This window comes from Gopherus flavomarginatus, chromosome 1, assembly GCF_025201925.1.
Source record: "Gopherus flavomarginatus isolate rGopFla2 chromosome 1, rGopFla2.mat.asm, whole genome shotgun sequence".
In the NCBI taxonomy this organism is placed as follows: domain Eukaryota; kingdom Metazoa; phylum Chordata; order Testudines; family Testudinidae; genus Gopherus; species Gopherus flavomarginatus.
Genome location: NC_066617.1, coordinates 379,581,739 through 379,607,806, shown reverse-complemented (window position 1 = coordinate 379,607,806; position 26,068 = coordinate 379,581,739). Strand labels below are relative to the sequence as shown.

The window sequence follows — 26,068 nt, the reverse complement described above, 5'->3', positions numbered from 1 at the left end:
GCCAATATTCATAACTTCAACTACAAAATGATACAGACATACTGACAGCATAATCATAACCAGCAACTCATAACCTGGTCTTAGACACCTTATATGACCCCCTTTGCATAAGATTTGGTGCCACTACAGGACCTTGGTTGCAACTATGTTCTATATGGTCCCAGATTATGTCAATAATGTCACAGGCGTGTAGGAATTCAGTTAGTTTAATGTCCTTTTTCCTCTGTAGAGAAGCAGAGTGTGTGTTGTAAATGGCTTGTTTCCCTCTGTCCTTTGCATGGCCACCCAGTGAGCGGTGTGGGGGGGTCACCCCACATCTGGGTAGAAGGACAAGGGTGAAACCAGCTTGGATCAGCAGAGTTTCAGAAATACAAAGCCCCGAACAATCCCCCGTAACAGCAGGGCGCCCCGGCAGGGCGGGAAGTGGGGCCAGGGAGCGAGGGGAACGGCGAGCAGAGCTTGGGCTGGTTCCTGTCACTGGCTTGGTCTGATGTCTCATGGCTTAGCCCTGGCCCCCAGCCAGCCACGGCCTGGCAGCCAGTAGCCAGGTGATTGCTCAGTGGGACCTGCCAGCGTCTCAGGGATCATCGCGCCCTGACGGGGATGGACCAGCCCCTTGCCGGGGCCTGGCTGGGCTGGATTCGTGGCAGGGAGCCCCGAACAGAAACGGGGCCCAGGGCCTCCCCTGTGAGCTGCAGGGCCTGGGGCCCCAGTCCAATACAGGGGTCACCCCCGACATGCAGTGTGCGGGAGTCCGGGCCCTGCACCCCCCATTCCTCAATTCAGCGGGACTCAGCCAGCCGGGAAAACAGAGGTTTATTAGATGACAGGAACACAGTCCAAACCAGAGCTTGTAGGTACAGAAACCAGGACCACTCAGTCAGTCCATCTTTGGGGGGTCCCCAGGGAGCCCAGACCCAGGTTCTGGGCCTGCCCCCATCTTCCCAGCCAGCTCTGAACTAAAGCCCCCCTAGCTGTCTCCCCCAGCCACCCTCACCCCGTGTCCTGGCTCCTTTTCCAGGATTTGTCCAGTTTCCTAGGCAGAAGGTGTCACCTGGCCCCAGCCCCCATCCTGGGCCCAGGTATCATCCCTCAAGTGAAGTCACCCCTGATATCCCATCACCATCAGTATTAATGCAGACAGTAAAGTAGTGAAACTCCCACCCAACGTCCCCAGGCCAACACCCCCCACTCCCTACCTCACAATACCTGATGGTCCTTAATGGGCCGTCAAGCAGGCTAGGCCGAGCTAACACCAACTTCTCTGGGGTGTCACCCAGAAGCACAGCACAGGTTTGAACTACAGACAGTCTAGAGCCAATGCTCATAACTTTAAACAGAAAAATGAAACACGCATCCAGATAGCGTAATCGTAACCCGCAACCCATAACCGTGTCTTAGACACCTCATCTCACCCCCTTTATACAAGATTTGGTGCCACTACAGGACCTTGGTTGCAACACTGATCTCTACGGTCCCAGTTTGTGTCAATAACATCACACCAGCCCGACATGCTGTGACTCTGTCCCTTGCCCAGGACGTCCCGTCGGAGGAGGGGACCCTGGAGCTGGGGCAGCAGGACTTGGAGCAGCCCACCCTGCACCTGGCACTGCTGAGCCTCAGGTGAGTAGGGCAGGGCTGTTGGGGCCAGGCTCGGGCATGGGGCCGGGGCCCCAACCTGCCGTGCTGTGCACCAAGACAGTGGGGCTGGGAGCCAGGACGACACGGGGCATCCCTACAGGATCCCCTTTGTGAGACTTTGCCCTGTGACAGTGGGGCAGGACCCACGGTCTGGGGTGACAGGGATCAGCCCAGGGGCCCTTCCCATAGGGTGCGGGGGGCCAGGCAGTGCCCAGGGCGTCACCAGCCTCTCTTGCTCTTCCTCAGTGCGCCGAAAGCCAAGGAACAGATGCTGCATCTGGGCTCGCCCCTGGGCTCCAAGGTACGGCTACCGGGTTACTGTCGTCATGGTGCCAGGGAAGCAGGGCTGCCAGGTGTCACGGAGTCCCCGGGCGATGCTCTGGAACTGCTCCCCACAAAGCCAGGCAGGACTCTGGGGAGCCTCCTCTCCCTCGGAGCAGACTGTCTGCAGGGCAAGAAGCTCACACGGCTTCACCTCCTGGGTCTCTCCTTGGAGCATTCAGCATCCTCTGCCCCTCCGTGCGCTTCCCCCAGCGAGTCCACCCAGCGGGGTCCTGGCGGGGCCAGAGGGTCCTGCACCCCCACTTCGCAGTCAGACATGACTCTCAGCCAGCCAGTAACACAGAGGTTTATTCGATGACAGGAACGGTCTAAAACAGAGCTTGTAGGTACAGAGAACAGGCCCCCTTACCCGGGTCCATTCTGGGGTCTAGCGAGCCAGACAACCCCGTCTGCCCTCACTTCCCGTCCCCAGCCAGCTCCAAAGTGACCCCCCCTGCAGCCCCTTCTCTCTGGCCTTTGTCTCTTTCCTGGGCCAGGAGGTCACCTGATCTCTTTATTCACCTTTAGCATCCCCTTGCCGGGGGGAAGGGCCCCGGCTATTTGTTGCCAGGATCCAGGGTGTCAGCCATTTATGCACACTGGAGACTTAAGAACTGCATAGGGGAAACTGAGGCACCCACACAGTATTCAGAGGAAACATTAAGAACAGTCCCACTTTGTCACACTGGTTTACTGTCGTCATGGCACCCAGAGCAACAGGGATGCTGGATTACTGTTGTCATGGCACCCAGGGCAACAGGGATGCTGGATTACTGTTGTCACGGTGCCGGGATAGCAGGGGCTGCTGGGTTACTGTTGTCATGGCGCTGGGAAATGCTGCCAGCTAAGTACAGCAAGTGCGCCCATTTAGCCTGGTATCATTCACCCCCCGTCAGACCCCTGGGCCCAGCCAGCCCCTCCCGTCCCCCCCGCACCAGGTCAGACCTCTGGGCCCTCCAGTGGCTGGCGGGGGTGACTCTGCTGGGGCTGGTGGGGCTCTGGCAAGAGATGGGGCTGGCAGGGTGGTGGTGGTGGTTCTGTGCCTGGTGGGGGGATTGTGCCAGTTGGAGGGGGGTTGGTGGGGAGCTATGCCAGGGGGCTGTGGCTGGGTGGTCGGCGGGGGTGGCTGGCAGCAGCCCCATGGCGTGTCCTCTTCACCAGAGCTTCCCGGTGCGGTCGCTGGGCTGGGTGGAGATGAGCGAGGAGGAGCTGGTGCCAGGCAAGAGCAGCGCGGCCGTGAACTCCTGCATCCGCCAGCTGGCCGGCCGTGGGGCCCCCCCGCCGGGGGGCTGGGACCAGGTGAGCGGGGCAGCTGGGGGGAGGTGCGGGGCTGGTCTGGTCCCTGGGGCCGCGGCCTGGGTTGGGCTGTGAGCTGCAGGGAAAGAGGTCCCCATGGGGCTAATCCCCAGCCAGCCCCCCATCCTCCCACTGCTGCCCTGCCCCAGGCCTGACCTCTGACCCTATGCTGCCTCCCCTCTCTGATCCCCTCCCCCACCCTGACACCGCTCTCCCCCCAGGGCCGGGCCATGCTGCTGCTCCTGGACCACGAGACGCTGCGGCTGCTGGAGCCAGTGGAGCGGACGCTATTGCATGCCCAGCCCGTGGCCAGCATCCGCGTGTGGGGCGTTGGCCGGGATGATGGCAGGTAGGGGGCTCTGGGGAGCCGGATGAGCCCCGCAGGGCGTGGTGCAGGGACCACCACAGGGGAGCGCTGCAGGGCCCTGGGGCTGCAGGCAGGGCAGGGTCCAGCCTGGGGGCCCCCTTGCCCAGCCCCCCTAACTCTCCGGGACACAGAGCTGTACGATACCGTCCCCGTGTGCCCTGGCCCGTCACCCCCTGTGCGCAATGACGCTGGCTTTGGTGGGACTCTTCTGAGAGGGACAATGCAGGACAAATTGCTCGGAACAGGGCAGTCACAGCCCCAGACTTGGGATCCTTTGCACACCAACGCAAACCAAACCGGCCAGACAGAGAGGACTTCGGTCTCACCCCACTGGCCAACCACAAGTCACACAAACAATTTCCTTAGACATTCCAGTCTCCCAGTATCACCACCAGTGCCACCCGTCCTGGGGATGAATGGTTATGAAAACCAACACCCCAGTAAAAGAACAAGGTTCTCGATCCCAAAGGACCAAGCCCCAGACCCAGGTCAATATACACATTAGATCTTACCCACAAATCACGCTGTTGCCAATCCTTTAGAATCTAAAATCTAAAGGTTTATTCATAAAAGGAAAAAGATAGAGATGAGAGCTAGAATTGGTTAAATGGAATCAATTCCATACAGTAATGGCAAAGTTCTTGGTTCAGGCTTGTAGCAGTGATGGAGTAAACTGCAGGTTCAAATCAAGTCTCTGGAGAACATCCCCCGCTGGGATGGGTCATTCAGTCCTTTGTGCAGAGCTTCAGTTTGTAGCGAAGTCCCTCCAGAGGTAAGAAGCAGGATTGAAGACAAGATGGAGGGGTTTCCAGGGCCTTTTATATTCTCTGCCCGTGGAAGGACGCCCCGTCCGTTCTTACTGTGGAAAATCACAGCAGCGAGATGGAGTGTGGAGTCACATCAAGTGGAGGGATAGCTCAGTGGTTTGAGCATTGGCCTGTTAAACCCAGGGCTGTGAGCTCAATCCTTGAGGGGGTCACTTAGGGATCTGGCGCAAAAATCTGTCTGGGGATTGGTCCTGCTTTGAGCAGGGGCTTGGACTAGATACTTCCTGAGGTCCCTTCTGTCATGGAGTGTGGGGGAGTCCAGCCCTGCACCCCTCTTCCTGGGACTCTCAGCGAGCCAGTAAAACAGAAGGTTTATTGGACAACAGGATTGCAGGTTACAGCAGAGCCTGGAGGCCACACCAGGACCCCCCCAATCAAGTCCTTCTCAGGATTCAGGATGCTTGGATCCCTGCATAGGATACCTGAATTCCGCCCCAAACTGAACTGCCCCTTCTCCAGCCGGCCGATTCCTTTGTCCAGCTTCCCTGGCCAAGGTGCTAACCCCCTACCTGGCTCAGGTTACAGGCTTAAAGATCCTGTCACTCACCTAAAGACATCCCCGGCTCTCCCATTCCCCACACAGACAGTCCCTACTCCATCACACCTTCCAACCCTGATATTCTGTGAAACTGAGTCACACACAGTACTATAGAAAAACAGTAAGACTCCCATAGACTCATATATATCATAACAGGGAAAATTCCTACTAGGCCACTCCAATCCTTGACTCTGGGAGCCAGCCTGACCCTGCTCTGCGGTGAGAACCCCACTCCTGGGCTGTTCACACACAGCCTCAGGCATGTAATACACTCCTTGGATTGTGCAGCTGAATGACACTAGCCAATATCTCTGGCCCAGACACAACCCTAGGAACATACATGTTGCAGTGTCCAGTTATGCCCACTGGACGCTGCAAGCTTATATGAGCTCATCAATTGAACAGAGAAATTGATCTGTACCAGGCCTGTTATCCCAAGGGGAGTCTCTGACACACTTCAACCAAGCACACTGCTTCAGGTAGAATAAACGAACAGATTTATTAACTACAAAGATAGATTTTAAGTGATTATAAGTCAAAGCACAAGAAGTCGGATTTGGTGAAATGAAATAAAAGCAAAACGCATTCTTAGCTGCTCTTAACACTTTCACAAACTTCGATGCGTCTCACCACAGGTTGGCTGGTTGCCCTTCAGCCAGGATCTCCCCTTGGATCAGCACTTCAGTCACTGGGTGGGGGTGTCTGTACATGCAGGTGGTAAGGGGAGAACGATAGAACTGAGCAAGGGAAGGGGAGTGACTCACTCAAGAGTCCAGCAGATCCTTTGTTGCTGCCTAGGCCAGTGTCATTTGTTCCTGTGAGGCTGGGCTGAGTTTGTCCCATACATGCCTGGATGAGGGTGAACTGCCTCTGCTCCTGGAGAGTCTTTGCTTGCGCTTGTTTTAAGCCACAAGGACACATTTTCAGTCTCGTAACTAGACATGAAATTACAACCTCTAACATCACTATAAGAACAATGCTCAGACACCCGACATGACACCCGATATGACAAACTTTGCATTGGATCCCACTCAGTCATTTTACAGAGATGAACATGGGGCTGCAGGGAGTTCCCCCGAGGTACAGAGCGTCACACTCACATACAGCATAACAAGGGAAAATACCCACTACATCAACCCCACCGCCGGGGGATGCTGGGCTCTGCACCCCGCTACTGGGAGATGCTGGGCTCTGCACCCCGCCGGGGGACGCTGGGCTCTGCACCCCACTACTGGGAGATGCTGGGCTCTGCACCCTGCTGCCATCTCCATGGGGGGCTCCCTTGGTGAGGGGAAACTGGCTCCAGACTCATTGCACACCTCAGCCAACACCTATGTCTCGTCTGGACCCTGGCTGGATGGGATCTGGCCGGTGTCGAGCCCAGGGCAGGGGGGGTGCCTGGACCCTGCCCCTCCTGGATGGGTTGGTGGGAAGATGCTGCAGGGTTCAGTTTGGCAGGCAGGGTCAGAGGTCATGACCTCCAGAACATGACCCCCCTGCTCAGGTTGAGGGCTCAGCAGGGGGCTCTGACATTCGGGGTCTCACGCACAGGGACTTTGCCTATGTGGCCCGGGACCCACTGACTCAGATGCTGAAATGCCACGTCTTCCGGTGTGAGACATCAGCCAAGCGCATTGCCACCAGCCTGCAGGCTGTCTGCTCCCAGGTGAGACCCCCCAACCTCCCTGGGCCCCCCCAAACCTCCCCAACCCCCCCCCCCATCGCCACCAGCCTGCAGGCTGTCTGTTCCCAGGTGAGACCCTTCAACGTCCCCAGGCCCCCCCGAGCCCTCCCAACTTCCCCCCCATCGTCACCAACCTGCAGGCTGTCTGCTCCCAGGTGAGACTCCCCAACCTCCCCAGGCCCCCCCGAACCCTCCCAACTTCCCCCCCATCGCCAGCAGCCTGCAGGCCGTCTGCTCCCAGGTGTCACGGAGTGTGGGGGAGTCCGACCCTGCACCCCTCTTCCTGGGACTCACAGTGACTCTCCACCAGCCAGGAAAACAGAAGGTTTATTGGGCAACAGGAATGCAGGTTACAGCAGAGCTTGTAGGCACAGCCAGGACCCCTCAGTCAAGTCCTGCTGGGGTTCAGGGAGCTTAGATCCCTGGATTCCAACCACCCAGCCCAAAACCGAAACTAAACTAACCCCCTCCAGCCAGCCCCTTCCTTTGTCCAGCTTCCCGGGCAAAGGTGCTGACACACCTCCCTGCTCCCTGGCTCAGGTTACAGCCTTAGGTCCTGGTCCCTCACCTAAAGTAATCCCCAGCTCTCCCATCCCCCACACGCAGTCCCAACTCCATCACACCAGGTGAGACCCCCCCCGACCTCCCCAGGCCCCCCCGAACCCTCCCAACCTCTCCCCCATCGCCACCAACCTGCAAGCCGTCTGCACTCAGGTGGGACCCCCCCAACCTCCCCGGGCCCCTCTGAACCCCCTCCTTCCTGGGGTCTCACCTTACCTGCACAGGTATCTTCCCTCAAGGCCAGTCTCCCATCCCCCCATGCAGATCATCCTCCCAGGCCGACCGCCCCCCCTCAGCATTCACAGGCCACAGTCAGAACAGTCCCAGTTCATCACATGTGGTGCCTGGGTGCTGGGAATGGTGCCTGGGCGGGCAGGTGCGGTGCCTGGGGGTGCCAAGCACAGTGCCGGGGGAGTGCTGGGCACAGTTCCAAGGGGGCCGGGCACGGTGCCTGGGGGGCCAGGCATGGTCCCTGGGGGGAGGCGGGCATGGTACCAGGGGGCCATGTGCGGTGCTGGGGCGGCCGGGCGCAGTGCCATGGGTCTGGGCATGGTGCCAATGGGTGCCAGGCACGGTGGCAGGGGACCGGGTGTGGTACCAGGGGGTGGGCCTGGTGCCGGGGGGGGGGACGGGCACGGTGCTGGCGGGACGGGCACCTTCAGCCGGACACTCTGTGACCCCGGCTCCCCTAGATGCTGGAGCAGCGGCAGAGCAGCCGGGCGCTCCTGAGTGGCCTGGTGCTGGAGCAGGCCGGGATGGTGGAGATTCCCTTCCAAGGTAGTGGGGGGCACTGGGGGCTTCATGGCAGGGTGGGGCCGGGCTGGGTGGGATGCTGGGCTGGGTGGGGCTGGACTGGGCGGGGGGGCTGGGGGAGCTGGGCAGTGTGGGGCAGGGCTGGGCCGGGAAGTGGGGCAGGGTGGGGCCGGGCTGGGTGGGATGCTGGGCAGGGTAGGGCCGGGCTGGGTGGAGGACTGGGGGGCCAGGCAGTGGGGGGTTGGGGCCGAGCTGGGCGGGGAGTTGGGGGGGCCGGGCGGCTTTGCCCGTGCAGACTGACCCCCGTCTCTCTCCGCAGTGGAGTTCCCGGCTCCCAGGACCGAGCTGGTGCAGAGGTTCCAGGTGTCCTACCTGGGCAGCGCGCCCGTCGCCCGGCCTGTGGGTACGGCCCGAGGGGGGCTCCTGTGCATGAGGGGTTCACGGCTGGTGGCTGGCCCAGGGGGGGAGCGGGGCCCAGGGTCACCCCATGGCTCCCGGGGGTCGGGACAGGGCCTGACAGCCGCTCTGCTTGGCCCCTTCCCAGGCATGGACGTGATCAACGCAGCCCTGGACTCGGCCCTGGCAGCCCCCAGCCGGGACCACTGGACCCCCAGCCACGTCCACGTGGCCCCTGCCACGCTCAGCGTCACCCACGCACAGGTGAGACCCCCCACCCCTCTCCCGTCCGGCTCAGCGTCACCCACACGCAGGTGAGACCCCCGCCCCTCCCCGGCCCTGCTCAGAGACACCCAAGCAGAGGTGAGACCCCTGCCCCTCCCCTGCCTGCCCAGCATCACCCACGCACAGGTGAGACCCCTCCCCCTCCCCGCTCAGCATCACCCACCCGCAGGTGAGACACCCCCCAACCCTCCACTGCCCCGCCCAGCGTCACCCACACACAGGTGAGACCCCTCCCACCCCTGCCCCGCCCTGCTCAGCATCACCCACACACAGGTGAGACCCCTCCCACCCCTGCCCCGCCCTGCTCAGCGTCACCCACATGCAGGTGAGACCCCCACCCCTCCGCCCAGCATCACCCACACGCAGGTGAGACCCTTGTGCCGGGTTGTCACCGCCGGGGAAGCCATTGGAACCGCTGTGCCCCCAAACCATTCGGCTGGGTTTGCCTCGCCCCCAGCCAGCCCCTCTGGGCCCTGCTGTCACCCAGCACACCCCGGCGGAGTCACCTGAGTGCTTGACCTGAGCCACTCGTGTCCCAGCTCCCCAGCCCTGCCCCCACGGGGTGTGACCCCCGAGTCCGAGGGGTGTGTGGGGTTCAAGCTCCTTACCCACCCCCCAGCGTGGGGGGCGCTGCACCAGCCCCTGCTACAGAGCCAAGATTGCCAAACACTTCACTCCAGACACACCCCTAAGATCAAACGGCCAAGGAGTTTGTTAGCTAGGCAAGGAGAGATTGCAGTGATAACAGACAGATCCCAGCAGGTTACCAGGGACTGAAACAAACCCACAATCTGAGACCCACACAACTAGCCAGGGTCTGGCTCAGCGATATCACCCTGACGGGTGGATGATACGTGCAGGGGGCAAAGCCTGACCCTGCTCCAGGAACTGAAACAAACCCGCAATCTGAGACCCACACAACTAGCCAGGGTCTGGCTCGGTGATATCACCCTGACGGGTGGATGATACGTGCAGGGGGCAAAGCCTGACCCTGCTCCAGGAACTGAAACCCGCAATCTGAGACCCACACAACTAGCCAGGGTCTGGCTCAGCGATATCACCCTGACGGGTGGATGATACGTGCAGGGGGCAAAGCCTGACCCTGCTCTGCAGCCTGGGTTCCCCTCGCCCCTTCCACGGGCTTCGGCGCCCAGCGGTGCTTTCAGGTGCTGAGTGCTGGGGGAGGGAGGACCCCAGTGATGATGTCACTTGGGTGGTGAGTTGTGTCACGGAGTGTGGGGGAGTCAGGGCCCTGCACCCCCCATTCCTGCGATTCACCGGGTGTCACGGAGCGTGGGGGAGTCAGGGCCCTGCACCCCCTATTCCTGTGATTCACCGGCTGTCACGGAGTGTGGGGGAGTCAGGGCCCTGCACCCCCCACTTCCTGCGATTCACCGGGTGTCACGGAGTGTGGGGGAGTCAGGGCCCTGCACCCCCCCATTCCTGTGATTCAGCGGGTGTCACGGAGTGTGGGGGAGTCAGTGCCCTGCACCCCCCACTTCCTGCCATTCACTGGGTGTCATGGAGTGTGGGGGAGTCAGGGCCCTGCACCCCCACTTCCTCCGATTCACCGGGTGTCACGGAGTGTGGGGGAGTCAGGGCCCTGCACCCCCACTTCCTGCGATTCACCGGGTGTCACGGAGTGTGGGGGAGTCAGGGCCCTGCACCCCCCATTCCTGCGATTCACTGGGTGTCATGGAGTGTGGGGGAGTCAGGGCCATGCGCCCCCCATTCCTGCGATTCACCGGGTGTCACGGAGTGTGGGGGAGTCAGGGCCCTGCACCCCCCACTTCCTGCAATTCACCGGGTGTCACGGAGTGTGGGGGAGTCAGGGCCCTGCACCCCCACTTCCTGCGATTCACCGGGTGTCACGGAGTGTGGGGGAGTCAGGGCCCTGCACCCCCCATTCCTGCGATTCACCGGGTGTCACGGAGTGTGGGGGAGTCAGGGCCCTGCACCCCCACTTCCTGCGATTCACCGGGTGTCACGGAGTGTGGGGGAGTCAGGACCCTGCACCCCCCATTCCTGCGATTCACCGGGTGTCATGGAGTGTGGGGGAGTCAGGGCCATGCGCCCCCCATTCCTGTGACTCACCGGGTGTCACGGAGTGTGGGGGAGTCAGGGCCCTGCACCCCCATTCCTGTGACTCACCGGGTGTCACGGAGTGTGGGGGAGTCAGGGCCCTGCACCCCCACTTCCTGCCATTCACCGGGTGTCACGGAGTGTGGGGGAGTCAGGGCCCTGCACCCCCACTTCCTGCGATTCACCGGGTGTCACGGAGTGTGGGGGAGTCAGGGCCCTGCACCCCCCACTTCCTGCCATTCACCGGGTGTCACGGAGTGTGGGGGAGTCAGGGCCCTGCACCCCCATTCCTGTGACTCACCGGGTGTCACGGAGCGTGGGGGAGTCAGGGCCCTGCACCCCCCACTTCCTGCCATTCACCGGGTGTCACGGAGCGTGGGGGAGTCAGGGCCCTGCACCCCCCACTTCCTGCCATTCACCGGGTGTCACGGAGCGTGGGGGAGTCAGGGCCCTGCACCCCCCACTTCCTGCCATTCACCGGGTGTCACGGAGCGTGGGGGAGTCAGGGCCCTGCACCCCCCATTCCTGTGACTCACCGGGTGTCACGGAGTGTGGGGGAGTCAGGGCCCTGCACCCCCCACTTCCTGCCATTCACCGGGTGTCACGGAGCGTGGGGGAGTCAGGGCCCTGCACCCCCCCCCTTCCTGCGATTCACCGGGTGTCACGGAGTGTGGGGGAGTCAGTGTCCTGCACCCCCCACTTCCTGTGACTCACCAGGTGTCACGGAGTGTGGGGGAGTCAGGGCCCTGCACCCCCCACTTCCTGCCATTCACCGGGTGTCACGGAGTGTGGGGGAGTCAGGGCCCTGCACCCCCCATTCCTGTGACTCACCGGGTGTCACGGAGCATGGGGGAGTCAGGGCCCTGCACCCCCCACTTCCTGCCATTCACCGGGTGTCACGGAGCGTGGGGGAGTCAGGGCCCTGCACCCCCCACTTCCTGCCATTCACCGGGTGTCACAGAGCGTGGGGGAGTCAGGGCCCTGCACCCCCCATTCCTGTGATTCACCGGGTGTCACAGAGCGTGGGGGAGTCAGGGCCCTGCACCCCTCCTTCCTGCGATTCACCGGGTGTCACGGAGTGTGGGGGAGTCAGGGCCCTGCACCCCCCGTTCCTGCGATTCACCGGGTGTCACGGAGTGTGGGGGAGTCAGGGCCCTGCACCCCCTATTCCTGCCATTCACTGGGTGTCACGGAGTGTGGGGGAGTCAGGGCCCTGCACCCCCTATTCCTGCGATTCACCGGGTGTCACGGAGTGTGGGGGAGTCAGGGCCCTGCACCCCCCACTTCCTGCCATTCACCGGGTGTCACGGAGTGTGGGGGAGTCAGCGCCCTGCACCCCCCATTCCTGCGATTCACCAGGACTCTCAGCCAGCCAGTAAAGCAGAAGGTTTATTAGCCGACAGGATCACAGTCCCAGGCAGATCTTGCAGGGACAGACAACAGGATCCTCCGCAGTTAAGTCCATCTTGAGATCCCAGAGGCACCACAGCCCCTATGGGGGGGTCAGAGCCCCGTCTGCACCTCCCTCCATTCCCCAGCCACTCCCCGAAAACTCCCTCTCTCCCCCCAGCGTCCCCTCCCCCAGCCTTTGTCCCGCTTCCTGGGCAGAGGTGTCACCTGGCCTCCAACCCCTTCCTGGGTTCTCCCGTTACCTGCTCAGGTCTCCTCCCCCCAGCCAGTCTCCCATCCCCCCATGCAGATCATCCTCCCAGGCCAACCCCCCCCCCCCAGCATTCACAGGCCACAGTCAGAACAGTCCCAGTTCGTCACAAACCTGCCGTCACCCCCCCTTGTCCCACCACCTCAGTACTTGGTAGAGTGGGGAAACTGAGGCACATTGTTCCCAGCAGGGCCCATCTCCTCAGGCCCCCACCATGGCACATACAGGCCTGATCTGCCCTTGCCAATGCCAGAGCCGTTCGCTCCCTCAGGCCTGAGGTCTCGCTCAGCCACTGCTGCCCCACAGCCTGGGCTCGGGCCCCTCTTGTGTGGGGCAGGGTCCAGGTCCTGGTGCAGACGCCCCAGCTCCGGGCTCCCAGGCACAGGCCTCCTCCACTCACCCTCTGCTTATGTGACACGGCTGGCAGGCGGGGAGCCCCGTCCCGCAGGGGTATGCCGTGTGTGTGTGTGGGGGGTGTCCCAAACCCCTGCTCCCCCCCAGGATTGTGCCGTGTGTGTGTGTGGGGGGGGTGTCCCAAACCCCTGCTCCCCCCCAGGATTGTGCCGTGTGTGTGTGTGTGTGTGGGTTTCCAAACTCCTGCTCCCCCCAGGGGCTGTGCCGTGTGTGTGTGTGGGGGTCCGAAACCCCTGCTCCCCCCCAGGGGCTGTGCCGTGTGTGTGTGTCGGGGGGGGGTTTCCAAACCCCTGCTCCACCTCGGGGCTGTGCCGTGTGTGTGTGTGTGTGTGTGGGGGGTTTCCAAACCCTGCTCCCCCCAGGGGCTGTGCCGTGTGTGTGTGTGTGTGGGGGTCCCAAACCCCTGCTCCCCCCCAGGGGCTGTGCCATGTGTGTGTGGGTGTGGGAGGGTTCCAAACCCCTGCTCCCCCCCAGGGCTCTGTCGTGTGTGTGTGTGGGGGGCGGGGTTCCAAATCCCAGCTCCCCCCAGGGGCTGTGCCGTGTGGGGGGGGGGTTTCCAAACCCCTGCTCCCCTCCCTGGGCTGTGCCGTGTGTGTGTGTGGGGGGTTTCCAAGCCCCTATTCCTCCCCCCGGGGCTGTGCTGTGTGTGTGGGGGGGCGGGTCCAAACCCCTGCTCTCCCCCGGGGCTGTGCCGTGTGTGTGTGTGTGTGTGGGGTTTCCAAGCCCCTATTCCTCCCCCCGGGGCTGTGCTGTGTGTGTGTGTGTGGGGGGGGGTTCCAAACCCCTGCTCTCCCCCGGGGCTGTGCCATGTGTGTGTGTGTGGGGGGGGGCTCCAAACCCCTGCTCCCCCCAGGGGCTGTGTCATCTGTGTGTGTGGGGGGGTTCCAAACCCCTGCTCCCCCCCTTGGCTGTGCCATGTGTGTGTGTGTGTGCGCGTTTCCAAACCCCTGCTCCCCCCTGGGGGTGTGCCGTGTGTGTGTGTGGGGGGGGGGTTCCAAAACCCCTGCTCCCCCTAGAGGCTGCGCTGTGTGTGTGTGTGGGGGGGTTCCAAACCCATGCTCCCCCCAGGGGCTGTGTCGTGTGTGGGGTGGGGGGTTCCAAACCCCTGCTCTCCCCCTTGGCTGTGCCGTGTGTGTGTGTATGTGGGGGGGTTTCCAAACCCCTGCTCCCCCCAGGGGCTGTGCTGTGTGTGTGTGTGGGGTTCCAAACCCCTTGCCCCCCCCAGGGGCTGTGCCGTGTGTGTGTGTGTGGGGGGGGGGTTTCAAACCCCTGCTCCCCCCAGGGTCTGTGCCGTGTGTGTGGGGGGGTTTCTGGCTCCATGCTCCCCCCCCCCGGACACGTGCCGTGTGTGGGGTTCTGGCTCCCTGCTCCCCCCTGGACAAGGTGCCGTGTGGGGGGGTTCTGGCTCCCTGCTCCCCCCCCGGACATGTGCCGTGTGGGGGGGTTCTGGCTCCCTGCTCCCCCCTGGACAGGTGCCGTGGGGGGTTCTGGGCCCTGACCCCCGCTCTCCCCGTAGACGGAGGCCGTGCTGTGCGAGTGCCGGGTGCGATTTCTCTCCTTCATGGGTGTGGGCCGGGACGTTCGCTCCTTCGCCTTCATCACGGCCAGCGCCCCCTGCGCCTTCCGCTGCCACATGCTGTGGTGCCAGCCCAACGCCGCCGGGCTCAGCGAGGCCCTGCAGGCCGCCTGCATGGTGAGCACCCTGCTCTGACCCCCGGCTCCCTACCCCGACCCCCGGGCCCCTGCCCCGACTCACGGGGCCCTGCGCCCTGCGCCTTCCGCGGCCACATGCTGTGGTGCCAGCCCAACGCCGCCGGGCTCAGCGAGGCCCTGCAGGCCGTCTGCATGGTGAGCGCCTGTCCCAACCCATGGGGACCTGCCCCCTGCCCCGACCCACGGGGAGCTGCCCTGACCCATGGGCCCCTGCCCCGAAACACAGGGCCCCTGCCCCGAACCCACGGAGCCCTGCCCCCGGGCCCCTGTCCCGAAACATGGGGCCCTGCCCCCAGGCCCCTGCCCCAACCCATGGGCCCCTGCCCCCAACCCACGGGGACCTGCCCCCGGGCCCCTGCCCCGACCTACGGGGTCCTGCCCCCCGTCACCAGCCTCTGACCCATGGGACCTTGCGCCCATCCCTGCCCACTGTCACTCTGCACCCCTGATCCACAAGGTCCTGCCCCCCCGGCCCTGACTGATAGGGCCCTGCACCCGACCCACAGAGTCCTGCCCTCAGAGCCTGCCCCCCATCACTGGCCTCTGACCCATGAGGTCCCCCATCCCTGCCCCCAACCACAGGCCTTGCCCCCCCATCCAATTGGGTCCTGTCCCTAACCCATGGGGCTGCGTCCCCCAACTCAGAGGGCACTGTACCTGAGTCCTGCCCTCCCCCGGGACCTTGCACCCGGGGCCTGCCCCTCCCACCCGGGGACCGCGGCCTGCAGGGGGCAAGCCCCCTCCCTCTGGGTGGTGGGGTGTTTCTGCAGGGGGCTGTTCCCCACTCTCCCCAGCTGGTAACCCCATTGCCCCCCAGCTGCGCTATCAGAAGTGCCTCGACGCCCGGCCCCAGGCCCCCAGCTCCTGCCTGCCGGCGCCGCCCGCAGACTCCATGGCCCGGCGTGTGGGCTCCACTGTCCGCAGGGGCGTCTGCAACCTGCTGGGCAGCCTGCAGCCCAAACGCCTCGGGGGGCAGACGCCGTGAGACCCCCCTGCACGTGGCCAAGGCTACGGCACAGCGCGGGAGGAGGCCCCGGCTGGCCCCACGGTGCCTGGGCTGCCTGCCCTCTCCTCCCCTGCCCGGCTCTGGCTGGGCCTTGAGGGGGTTTCCTGGCTCAGCCCCTCCCTCCCTCCACCCCCCCGTGCTGGGGGGCCCATGGGCGTGGCCCCGGCAGCCGCTGTGGGCGTTGTACTAACTCGTTAATAAACCCGTCCTGCCCGCCTCGCCCAGCTCGCTCTGTGCGCCGTGGGGGCGGGGGCAGCTCGCCAACGCAGTCGGCTTTGGGGAGTGGGGAATTCTTGGGCTGAATCTGGTGCCTGCGGCTCAGTTGGGGGGGCAGGCCTGGCCCTGCTGCCCACCCCACCCCCATCACTGGCCCAGCACGAGGAGGGGGCTCTGGGGGCCAGGGGACGATCCACCCTGGGGCCAGGCTGTGCCCAGCCAGCTGGCCCCCATGGCCAAGAATGCCAGAAAGTTTGGGCAGCAGGAGCCCCGGCTCAGTGCCCCCCCTTTCAGCCCCCATGCCCCCCAGCACCAGCAACACATGTTTTCCTCTCCTTTTATTGAGGGGCCAGAGCCCCCAGCCCCGCCTGGTCCAGGTGCCCAAGCCTCTGCAATGCCTGCCCCCCCCCCGGCTCAGTCCCCCCAGCCACCTCCCTTGGCCCGGCTCTGCCCCCCCCCCCATCCAGCCAAGTCCTAGCCCAGCCCAGCAGCTCAGCACAGTCGCCGCTGGCGCCACAGGGCCTGGACGTGGGCGAAGGGCAGCCGGGGGCGCAGGGCGCGGCAGAGGCTGGGGTCGGCGGAGCGGCCGGAGCGCAGGGCGCAGAGCAGAGCTGCCTTGCAGGCCTCGCGGCAGGGCTCCCGGGGCGGGTGGCCCTTGTGGAAGAGGAACCAGAAGTGCTGGAAGAGCCGCTCGTCGGCCTGGAAGCGCTGCAGGAGCTCGTCCCAGTCGGCCGGGAAGACGCTGGGCAGCCCGTAGGCCTGGCGGGCCCGGTAGAGGCGCTGCCAGCGCGGCTCGGCCCCCGGTGCGTTGGCCTCCGTCAGGTTCAGGATGAAGGTCTCGTGATCCAGGACCATGTGGGAGCTGCCAGGGTAGTCGCCATCCAGCTGGTAGACGCGGTAGCCTGGGGGGGAGCAGAGTGTCACCCCCTGCGGCACAGGGGGGCCCTGGCCAGGGCCGGCCGCAGCGCCAGGGGCTGAACTCACCGGGGTTCAGGTTGATGTAGGTGGTGACGCTGGGGGCCACGAAGGCCACGGAGACGGGGCGCGAGAGCGTCTCCTCGTCATAGAACATCTCAAACTCGTCCACGTGCGTGTGCCCAAAGAACTGCGCGGCAATGGTGCCCTCGAACCTGCCGTGGGTGGAGACGGGCGTCAGGGGGCCGGGCGCCTCACTGCGGGGCTCCGCAGCTGGCACCGACAGGAACCGGCGCCGCCACGCCCGTGGGGGAGCGGGGCACCGACAGGAACCGGCGCCACCGTGCCCGTGGGGTGGGGGCTGGGCACCGACAGGAACCGGCGCCGCCACGCCCGTGGGGGGGGCTGGGCACTGACAGGAACCGGCGCCGCCGTGCCCGTGGGGGGGGGCTGGGCTGGGCTCAGGCAGGAACCGGCGCCGCCGTGCCCGTGGGGGGGCGGGGCACCGACAGGAACCGGCGCCGCCGTGCCCGTGGGGGGGGGGCTGGGCACCGACAGGAACCGGCGCTACCACGCCCGTGGGGGGGGGGCTGGGCACAGGCAGGAACCGGCGCCGCCGTGCCTGTGGGGGGGGGCTGGGCACTGACAGGAACCGGCGCCGCCGTGCCCGTGGGGGGGGGGGCTGGGCACTGACAGGAACCGGCGCCGCCGTGCCCATGGGGGGGCTGGGCTGGGCCCGGCCCTGCTGTGCTCTGGCTGGGGGGCGAGCGGCTCCAGGAGCTCTGTGCACCCCGACCCTGTGCCGCTGCCCTCCCAGTGCCTAGGCCCGAGCCCAGCACCCGCTTCGGAGGCCTTGGCTGGCACCAGAGCTGTAGGTGCCAGGACGCCGAGAGGCGCCTTGGGGGCAGCCAGGCCCCCGGGTGGGGGAAGGGGCTGGAGACGCCCCCAGGGAGCAGAGCCAAGGCCCCGGCAGGGAAGGGGTCGGTTTGGGAGGGTTATGAGCGACGTCGCCCATGGGCTCGTGGGCAGAGACGGAGCCAAGGCAGCGCGGCTGGGGAGCCGGCTCCGGCCTGTCTGGACTCTGCCGGTCCAGACGCTGGTAAACCCGGCTGCGGGGGGGACACGGCACCCGGGGGCCTCTCGCCTGGGCACAGCTCGGGGGAGATGGGGGGGACATGCAGGCAGCTGGGGCCAGAGGCTCAGTCTTGGGGGTGCAGAGGCTGTGTGGCCGGTCCAGGAGGAGACGGGACCCCAGGTCTGGCCCATTCCGGGTGCAGGGCTGGTCGGGTGGTTGGTTCTGAGCCCTGGAGGCAGGGCGGGAACCCAGGCGTCCGGGCAGGGCTCACCTGTTAACGATGCGGTAATAGTTCCAGCTCCAGCTCCTCAGACAGTGGGCGGGGGGGATGTGCCCGATGATGTGCACCTGGGGCGGCAGTGAGCATGAGCAGGAACAGCACAGACAAGGACCCCCCACGCAACCCCCAGGAGCACAGACAGGGACCCCCCCTCCACGCCTGGGAGCACAGAGACCCCCTGGAACAGGGACCCCCCCTCCACGCCTGGGAGCACAGACAGGGACTCCCACAGTGCCCCCCCCTCGGAACAAGGACCCCCCCACAACCCCCAGGAACACAGACAGGGACCCCCCAACAGTGCCCCCTTGGAACAGGGACCCCCCCTATACACCCGGGAGCACAGACAGGGACCCCCCATAGCACCCCCCCTTGGAACAAGGACCCCCCCACAACCCCCAGGAGCACAGACAGGGACCCCCCCAACAGTGTCCCCTTGGAACAGGGTCCCCCCCCTACACACCCAGGAGCACAGACAGGGACCCCCCATAGCACCCCCCCTTGGAACAAGGACCCCCCCACAACCCCCAGCAGCACAGACAGGGACCCCCCCCAACAGTGCCCCCTTGGAAGAGAGACCCCCCCTCCACGCCCGGGAGCACAGACAGGGACTCTCCCACAGCGCCCCCCACCCCTGGGGAACAGGGACCTCCCCTTGATGGGGGGGGGAAGCTGGTGCCAAACAGCAAAGGGCCCTGCCTGACCCCAGCCCTACCTGGCCCCTCTGGGAGGGGAACCCGGCAGTGACTGGTGGGGAGGGGGAGCGGCCCCGCCGGCCGTGGGGCAGAAAGGGGGCAGCCCTGGGCCCAGCCCCTCACCTTCTCCTGCTGCCCCTCGGCGGCCTGCAGGACGCCCACCAGCCACTGCAGCTGCCCGGCCGGGTCGGTGGCGTTGATCAGGAGCCAGAAATTGGCCTCGGAGCAGAAGTTCATGTTGAGGGAGACGAGCCGCAGGCCGGGCTGGAGCCGCAGGGTGTAGAACCCGCCGACCCTGCAGGGGGGGAGCCGTGAGACCCCGGGCCGGTGGGGCTGCCCCCCAACTCCTGCCCCCGGGCCCCTTCCCTCCAGCCCCCGGGGCCCTGCCCGCCTGAGCGCCAGCCCCCCAGGCCCCTTCCCTGGCCAGCCCCCCAACTCCTCCTGCCCCCGGGCCCCTTCCCTCGCCAGCCCCCCAACTCCTCCTGCCCCCCGGGCCCCTTCCCTGGCCAGCCCCCCAACTCCTGCTGCCCCCCGGGCCCCTTCCCTCGCCAGCCCCCCAACTCCTCCTGCCCCCCGGGCCCCTTCCCTCACCAGCCCCCCAACTCCTGCTGCCCCCCGGGCCCCTTCCCTCCAGCCCCCGGGGCCCTGCCCGCTTGAGCGCCAGCCCCCCAACTCCTCCAGCCCCCGGGGCCCTGCCCGCCTGAGCGCCAGCCCCCCAACTCCTGCTGCCCCCTGGGCCCCTTCCCTGGCCAGCCCCCCAACTCCTGCTGCCCCCTGGGCCCCTTCCCTGGCCAGCCCCCCAACTCCTCCTGCCCCCGGGCCCCTTCCCTGGCCAGCCCCCCAACTCCTCCTGCCCCCGGGCCCCTTCCCTGGCCAGCCCCCCAACTCCTGCCCCCGGGCCCCTTCCCTCGCCAGTCCCCCAACTCCTCCTGCCCCCGGGCCCCTTCCCTCGCCAGCCCCCCAACTCCTGCCCCCGGGCCCCTTCCCTCCAGCCCCCCAACTCCTCCTGCCCCCGGGCCCCTTCCCTCGCCAGCCCCCCAACTCCTGCCCCCGGGCCCCTTCCCTCCAGCCCCCGGGGCCCTGCCCGCCTGAGCGCCAGCCCCCCGGGCCCCTTCCCTGGCCAGCCCCCCAACTCCTCCTGCCCCCGGGCCCCTTCCCTGGCCAGCCCCCCGGGCCCCTTCCCTGGCCAGCCCCCCAACTCCTCCTGCCCCCGGGCCCCTTCCCTCGCCAGCCCCCCGGGCCCCTTCCCTGGCCAGCCCCCCAACTCCTCCTGCCCCCGGGCCCCTTCCCTCGCCAGCCCCCCAACTCCTGCCCCCGGGCCCCTTCCCTCCAGCCCCCAGGGTCCTGCCTGCCTGAGCGCCAGCCCCCCAACTCCTCCAGCCCCCGGGGCCCTGCCCGCCTGAGCGCCAGCCCCCCAACTCCTCCAGCCCCCGGGGCCCTGCCCGCCTGAGCGCCAGCCCCCCAACTCCTCCAGCCCCCTGGGCCCCCAACTCCTGCTGCCCCCTGGGCCCCTTCCCTGGCCAGCCCCCCAACTCCTCCTGCCCCCTGGGCCCCTTCCCTGGCCAGCCCCCCAACTCCTCCTGCCCCCTGGGCCCCTTCCCTCGCCAGCCCCCCAACTCCTCCTGCCCCCTGGGCCCCTTCCCTCGCCAGCCCCCCAACTCCTCCTGCCCCCTGGGCCCCTTCCCTCGCCAGCCCCCCAACTCCTCCTGCCCCCTGGGCCCCTTCCCTCGCCAGCCCCCCAACTCCTCCTGCCCCCTGGGCCCCTTCCCTCCAGCCCCTGGGGCCCTTCCCGCCTTCCCTCGCCAGCCCCCCAACTCCTGCCCCCTAGGCCCCTTCCTTCGCCAGTCCCCCCACTCCTCCTGCCCCCCTTCCCTCGCCAGCCAGCCCCCCAGACCAGTGCTGCCAGCCACCCCACCTCCGCTCCCCTAGCCAGCTCCCTGCTTACCCATTGCCCTGACCCCGGCTCACCCACCCCGTGCCCCCAGTCCCACCTGAGGGTCTCCAGCGCCTCGGGGGGCAGCCAGCCCTCCCAGGCCTCAGCCATGGCCCCGTAGAGCCAGGCCGAGGACTGGTTGCCGTGGACGTAGGGCGGGGGGAAGCCGTTGACCGGCGCGGCCTCGTGGTTGCCCACAGCCGGGTAGACGGGCAGGGGCGCCAGGTACTTGTGCAGCAGGGCGCTGAGGGTGCGCAGTGCCCGGAGCTGGTCGGCGCGGCTCTGCTGCCACACGTCGTGGGCGGGCAGGTCGCCCGTCCAGTAGGCCCGCTGGAAGGGGGGGCCGCGCGCCAGGTGCTGCAGCAGGTTCTCGATGGTGTGCAGCGGCAGGTCGCACTTGCTGTACTCGCCCCAGTAGCCGGCGCCTGCGTGGGGGGGGCCCTGCGCCCGCCCCCCCCGGCAGCACAGCGGGTCCTTGCAGGCCGGGTCGCTGCCCGGCGCGTAGGCCCGGTCCCAGTGCAGGTCGGTGAGGAAGAGCAGCCGGGAGGTGGGGGCACCGGGCGGGGGGGGCGCGGGTGGCACAACCGGGGGCTTGGGCGTGCTGGGCAGCGTCACGTTCCAGTCGGAGAGGATGTCCCAGTGCCCACAGCGGGCGCCCACCAGCAGCCCGCAGATCTCGGCCGGGCGCAGCACCGAACGCACCCAGGCCGACACCACGTCCTTCTCAAAGAGCCGGACGGCGTCCTGGCAGATCTCCTGCCGTGCCAGCCGCAGCTCCGTGCACACGCTCACCGCCAGGCGCTCGATGCGGGCCTCGTTCGTCTGCATCTGCAACACGCCAGGGCGTCAGGGGCAGCGCCAGGCTGGGGGGGGTCACGCGCCAGGCCGGGGAGGGACTCACGCCAGGGTGTCAGGAGCAGCGCCAGGCCGGGGGGGTGTCACGCCAGGCTGGGGAGGGAGGGTGTCATGCCAGGGCGTCGGGCAGCGCCAGGCCGGGGGGGGTCACGCCAGGGCATCAGGGGCAGCGCCAGGCCGGGGGGGTCACGCGCCAGGCCGGGGGGGGACTCATGCCAGGGTGTCAGGGGCAGTGACAGGCCGGGGGGGTGTCACGCCAGGGCGTCAGGGGCAGCGCCAGGCCGGGGGGGGTGTCACGCGCCAGGCCGGGGGGCTCATGCCAGGGCGTCAGGGGCAGCGCCAGGCCGGGGGAGGGTGTCACGCCAGGCCGGGGAGGGGGGGTTCACGCCAGGGCGTCTGGGGCAGCGCCAGGCTGGGGGGGTGTCACGTCAGACCGGGGAGGGGGGGGGGACTCACGCCAGGCCTCTTTTATCCCCCACTAGACTCCTTCTGCACTTGGACTCTGCCCCACTGCTCGGGTTAGGGCCCAGGCACTGTCATCCAGCCCCCCACCCATGGGACACCCTGCTACACCCCAGCCCCGCCCCCACACACTGCCCCGGGGGCAGGGTGGGGACTCCGTTTTCTTGAGGCTTCTCAGCCCAGTGCAGGGGCTGGTTCCTCACGGGGGTCGCGGGCTCCTCGCCAGACTCGCCCGCAGCCAACGCACCCACAGCCCTGGCATCTCTGCTCAAGGTGTCCCAGACATCAGCCGTGGGGGTGTGGTGAGAGGGGGGGCAGGAGTGGGTCAGTGCCGCAGGCAGGGTGGGGAGAGCGGATCAGCCCCCAGAGCGGGGGGAGTGGAGGACAGGAGCGGGTCAGCACCTTGGGCGTGGTAGGGAAAGCGGGGGGCACGGGTGGGGTGAGTGGGGGGCAGGGGCAGGTCAGCACCATGGGTGGGGTGGGGAGAGAAGGGGGCAGGGGCGGGTCAGTGCCCCAAGTGGGGTGGGGACAGAAGGGGGCAGGGGCGGGTCAGTGCCCCAGGTGGGGAGGGGAGAGAAGGGGGCAGGGGCGGGTCAGTGCCCCAAGTGGGGTGGGGAGAGAAGGGGGCAGGGGCGGGTCAGTGCCCCGGGTGGGGAGGGGAGAGAAGGGGGCAGGGGCGGGTCAGTGCCCCGGGTGGGGAGGGGAGAGAAGGGGGCAGGGGCGGGTCAGCGCCGTGGGTGGGGAGGGGAGAGAAGGGGGCAGGGGCGGGTCAGCGCCCCGGGTGGGGTGGGGAGAGAAGGGGGCAGGGGCGGGTCAGCGCCCCGGGTGGGGCGGGGAGAGAAGGGGGCAGGGGCGGGACAGCGCCGTGGGTGGGGCGGGGGGGCAGGTCAGGCTCTGCCCTTGACCAGGACCAGACAGGTCAGCACGGACCCCCTGACCCAGCCCCCAGCAGACGCAGGCCGGGGGGGGGAGGGGGCTGTGAGGCCGAGCCAAGGGTCCTGCCCCACACCGCAGACACCACACTGGGGCTGGACCCGCCGAGGGGCTTGGGGGGGGCAGCTGCTGCAGGGTGCAGGACGGTGGTCACTGCGGCACTGCTGGGGGTCAATTTGCCCAGAGGCCCTCAAGCCCTGAGCCTCTGTCCTGGCAGCTGGGACCCAGAACTTCTCTGCTGCTGGGGCAGGAGCCAGGACCCCTGGCCCGAGGGCCGTGCCGCCCCCCCCAGTGCCAGGCCCGCAGGTCCTGATCCGGGGCCCAAAGGGAGCAGGCTGCCACGCCTGGTGGAGGATTGTGAGTATCTTGTGCCACAGCTGGGACGGGCACCGCACACTGCACAGATGCGAGCGCCAGAGCCGGGGAGAGAACCCAGGAGTCCTGCCTCCCAGCCCCCACTCCCCTCCCGGAGCCGGGGAGAGAACCCAGGAGTCCTGCCTCCCAGCCCCCACTCCCGCTTCCCAGCCCCCACTCCCCTCCCGGAGCCGGGGAGAGAACCCAGGAGTCCCGCCTCCCAGCCCCCACTCCCCCCCCAGAGCCAGGGAGAGAACCCAGGAGTCCCGCCTCCCAGCCCCCACTCCCCTCCCAGAGCCGGGGAGAGAACCCAGGAGTCCCGGCTCCCAGCCCCCACTCCCCTCCCAGAGCTGGGGCGAGAACGCAGGAGTCCGGTGGGGGAGGGGAAGGACGCGGACACTCCCAGGACCCGGCGGTTCCCCTCGGAGCGCAGCGGGGCAGGGGAGGGGCCCGAGGCGGCGGTGAGGGGCGGCGGGCGCTACCTGCACGCCCAGGTCGATGGCGGAGAAGAGGACGCGGCAGGCGGAGCAGCTCAGGTTCCTCCAGCCGAGCTGCGCCCCCGCGGCCGCCAGCTGCTCCCCCAGCGGGGCCGGGCCCCACGCGCCGGGCCGAGCCGAGCCGAGCCGGGCCAGCGGCACCAGCCAGGCCAGCGCCAGCAGCAGCAGCCGGGCGGCCCCGGCCATGGCGAGTCCGACAGGAGCCCGCAGCGCCCGCCCAGGAAGCGCCCGGCCCGGCCCCCAGCAGAGCCTGCCCCCCGGCACCTCCCACCCCGAGCGGCGCCCGCCCCCCCGCAGCCCACGCCCCCGGCACCTCCCACCCCGAGCAGCGCCCGCCCCCCCGGCACCTCCCACCCCGAGCAGCGCCCGCCCCCCGGCACCTCCCACCCCGAGCAGCGCCCGCCCCGCCGGTACTCCCGGCCCCCAGCAGCGCCCGCCCCCCGGCACCTCCCACCCCGAGCAGCGCCCGCCCCCCGGCACCTCCCACCCCGAGCAGCGCCCGCCCCGCCGGTACTCCCGGCCCGCCCCCCGGCAGCGCCCGCCCCGAGCGGCGCCCTCCCCTCCGGTACTCCGGGCCCCCAGCAGCGCCTGCCCCCCGGCACCTCCCACCCCGAGCGGCGCCCTCCCCCCCGGTACTCCCGGCCCGCCCCCCGGCAGCGCCCGCCCCCCGGCACCTCCCTCCCCGAGCAGCGCCCGCCCCCCCGGCACCTCCCACCCGGAGCAGCGCCCGCCCCCCCGGAACTCCCGGCCCCGCCCCCCCGGCAGCGCCCTCCCCCCCCAGCAGGGCCTGCCCCCTGGCACCTCCCACCCCGAGCGGCGCCCTCCCCTCCGGTACTCCCGGCCCCCAGCAGCGCCCGCCCCCCGGCACCTCCCTCCCCGAGCAGCGCCCGCCCCCCCGGCACCTCCCACCCCGAGCAGCGCCCGCCCCCCCGGAACTCCCGGCCCCGCCCCCCCGGCAGCGCCCTCCCCCCCCAGCAGGGCCTGCCCCCTGGCACCTCCCACCCCGAGCGGCGCCCTCCCCTCCGGTACTCCCGGCCCCCAGCAGCGCCCGCCCCCCGGCACCTCCCACCCCGAGCAGCGCCCGCCCCCCCGGAACTCCCGGCCCCGCCCCCCCGGCAGCGCCCTCCCCCCCCAGCAGGGCCTGCCCCCCGGCACCTCCCACCCCGAGCGGCGCCCTCCCCCCCCCCGGTACTCCCGGCCCCCAGCAGCGCCCGCCCCCCGGCACCTCCCTCCCCGAGCAGCGCCCGCCCCCCCGGAACTCCCGGCCCCGCCCCCAGCAGGGCATTGTGGGGGTTTGGTGTCACTGGGGGGGGCACCGCAGGGCATGGTGGGGGGTGTGGTGTCACTGGGGGGCACTGCAGGGCATTGTGGGGGCTGTGGTGTCACTGGGGGGGCACCACAGGGCATTCTGGGGGCTGTGATGAGGGGGGCACCGCAGAGCATTGTGGCGGCTGTTGTGTCACTGGGGGGGCAGCGCAGGGCATTGTGGGGGTTTGGTGTCACTGGGGGGGCACCGCACGGCATTGTGGGGGCTGTGGTGTCGCGGGGGGGCACCGCAGGGCATTGTGGCGGCTGTGGTGTCACGGGGGGGCACCGCAGGGCATTGTGGGGGTTTGGTGTCACGGGGGGCACCGCACGGCATTGTGGGGGCTGTGGTGTCACTGGGGGGGCACCACAGGGCATTCTGGGGGCTGTGATGGGGGGGCACCGCAGAGCATTGTGGCGGCTGTGGTGTCACTGGGGGGGCACCGCAGGGCATTGTGGGGGTTTGGTGTCACGAGGGGACACCGCAATGCATTGTCGGGGTTTGCTGGCACTGCGGGGGGCACCGCATGGCATTGTGGGGGCTGTGGTGTCACGGGGGGGCACCACAGGGCATTGTGGCGGCTGTGGTGTCACGGGGGGGGCACCACAGGGCATTGTGGCGGCTGTGGTGTCACGGGGGGGCACCGCAGGGCATTGTGGTGGCTCTAGTGTCACTGGGGGGGCACCGCAGGGCGTAGTGGGGGCTGTGGTGTCTCGGGAGGGGCACCGCAGGGCGTAGTGCTGGCTGTGATGTCATGGGGGGCACAGCAGGGCATTGTGGGAGCTGTGGTGTCACGGGGGGGCACCGTGGGTTGCAGGCACCCGGTCGAAAGGGGCCTGGTTCTCCGGTCAGTCCCACTGACTGGGCTGGTCAGAATCCAGTTGATGGCCTGTGGGTGAGGCCGGCTCCTTGCCTGGCGCAGCTCCGTGCTGCTCCCGGATGTGGGGTGTGACCCAGCAGGGAGGGGGGCGGATTGACCTGGGAATGTTGTCTAGCTTTACTGGGG

The 26,068-nt window shown here is 67.8% G+C and overlaps 2 protein-coding genes across 4 annotated transcripts in view; one reads left to right on the top strand and one right to left on the bottom strand.

Moving 5' to 3' along the window:
* APBB1 (amyloid beta precursor protein binding family B member 1) overlaps nt 1–15,760 on the top strand; it is a 41,495-nt gene extending 25,735 nt beyond the window's left edge. For all 3 annotated transcript variants that reach the window (XM_050932392.1, XM_050930859.1, XM_050931597.1), the window contains 10 exons: nt 1,538–1,623; nt 1,888–1,942; nt 3,124–3,261; nt 3,480–3,607; nt 6,542–6,656; nt 7,928–8,012; nt 8,308–8,391; nt 8,533–8,648; nt 14,342–14,518; nt 15,356–15,760. In XM_050932392.1, the coding sequence (XP_050788349.1) occupies nt 1,538–1,623; nt 1,888–1,942; nt 3,124–3,261; nt 3,480–3,607; nt 6,542–6,656; nt 7,928–8,012; nt 8,308–8,391; nt 8,533–8,648; nt 14,342–14,518; nt 15,356–15,523 (1,152 nt within the window). In that variant the 3' untranslated portion in view covers nt 15,524–15,760. The remainder of the gene's footprint in view (nt 1–1,537; nt 1,624–1,887; nt 1,943–3,123; nt 3,262–3,479; nt 3,608–6,541; nt 6,657–7,927; nt 8,013–8,307; nt 8,392–8,532; nt 8,649–14,341; nt 14,519–15,355) is intronic.
* Nucleotides 15,761–16,219: 459 nt separating this feature from the next.
* On the bottom strand, nt 16,220–23,964 carry SMPD1 (sphingomyelin phosphodiesterase 1). Its single transcript, XM_050936386.1, has 6 exons — nt 23,742–23,964; nt 20,714–21,483; nt 18,846–19,017; nt 18,022–18,098; nt 16,745–16,890; nt 16,220–16,662 (listed from the first exon to the last, which is right to left on the bottom strand). Exons 1-6 carry the CDS (start codon nt 23,940–23,942, stop codon nt 16,253–16,255), a joined length of 1,776 nt encoding a protein of 591 aa, XP_050792343.1. The 5' UTR covers nt 23,943–23,964; the 3' UTR covers nt 16,220–16,252.
* Nucleotides 23,965–26,068: the final 2,104 nt, after the last annotated feature.

What these genes read in the sequence shown, in the direction of transcription:
- SMPD1 (XM_050936386.1), bottom strand. Translation starts at nt 23,942, where the DNA reads ATGGCCGGGGCCGCCCGGCTGCTGCTGCTGGCGCTGGCCTGGCTGGTG. An exon ending in CCATCGACCTGGGCGTGCAG is followed by an intron (nt 21,484 to 23,741) that starts GTAGCGCCCGCC and finishes GGCGTGTTGCAG; the next exon opens with ATGCAGACGAACGAGGCCCG. An exon ending in CTACATCAACCTGAACCCCG is followed by an intron (nt 16,663 to 16,744) that starts GTGAGTTCAGCC and finishes GCTCCCCCCCAG; the next exon opens with GCTACCGCGTCTACCAGCTG.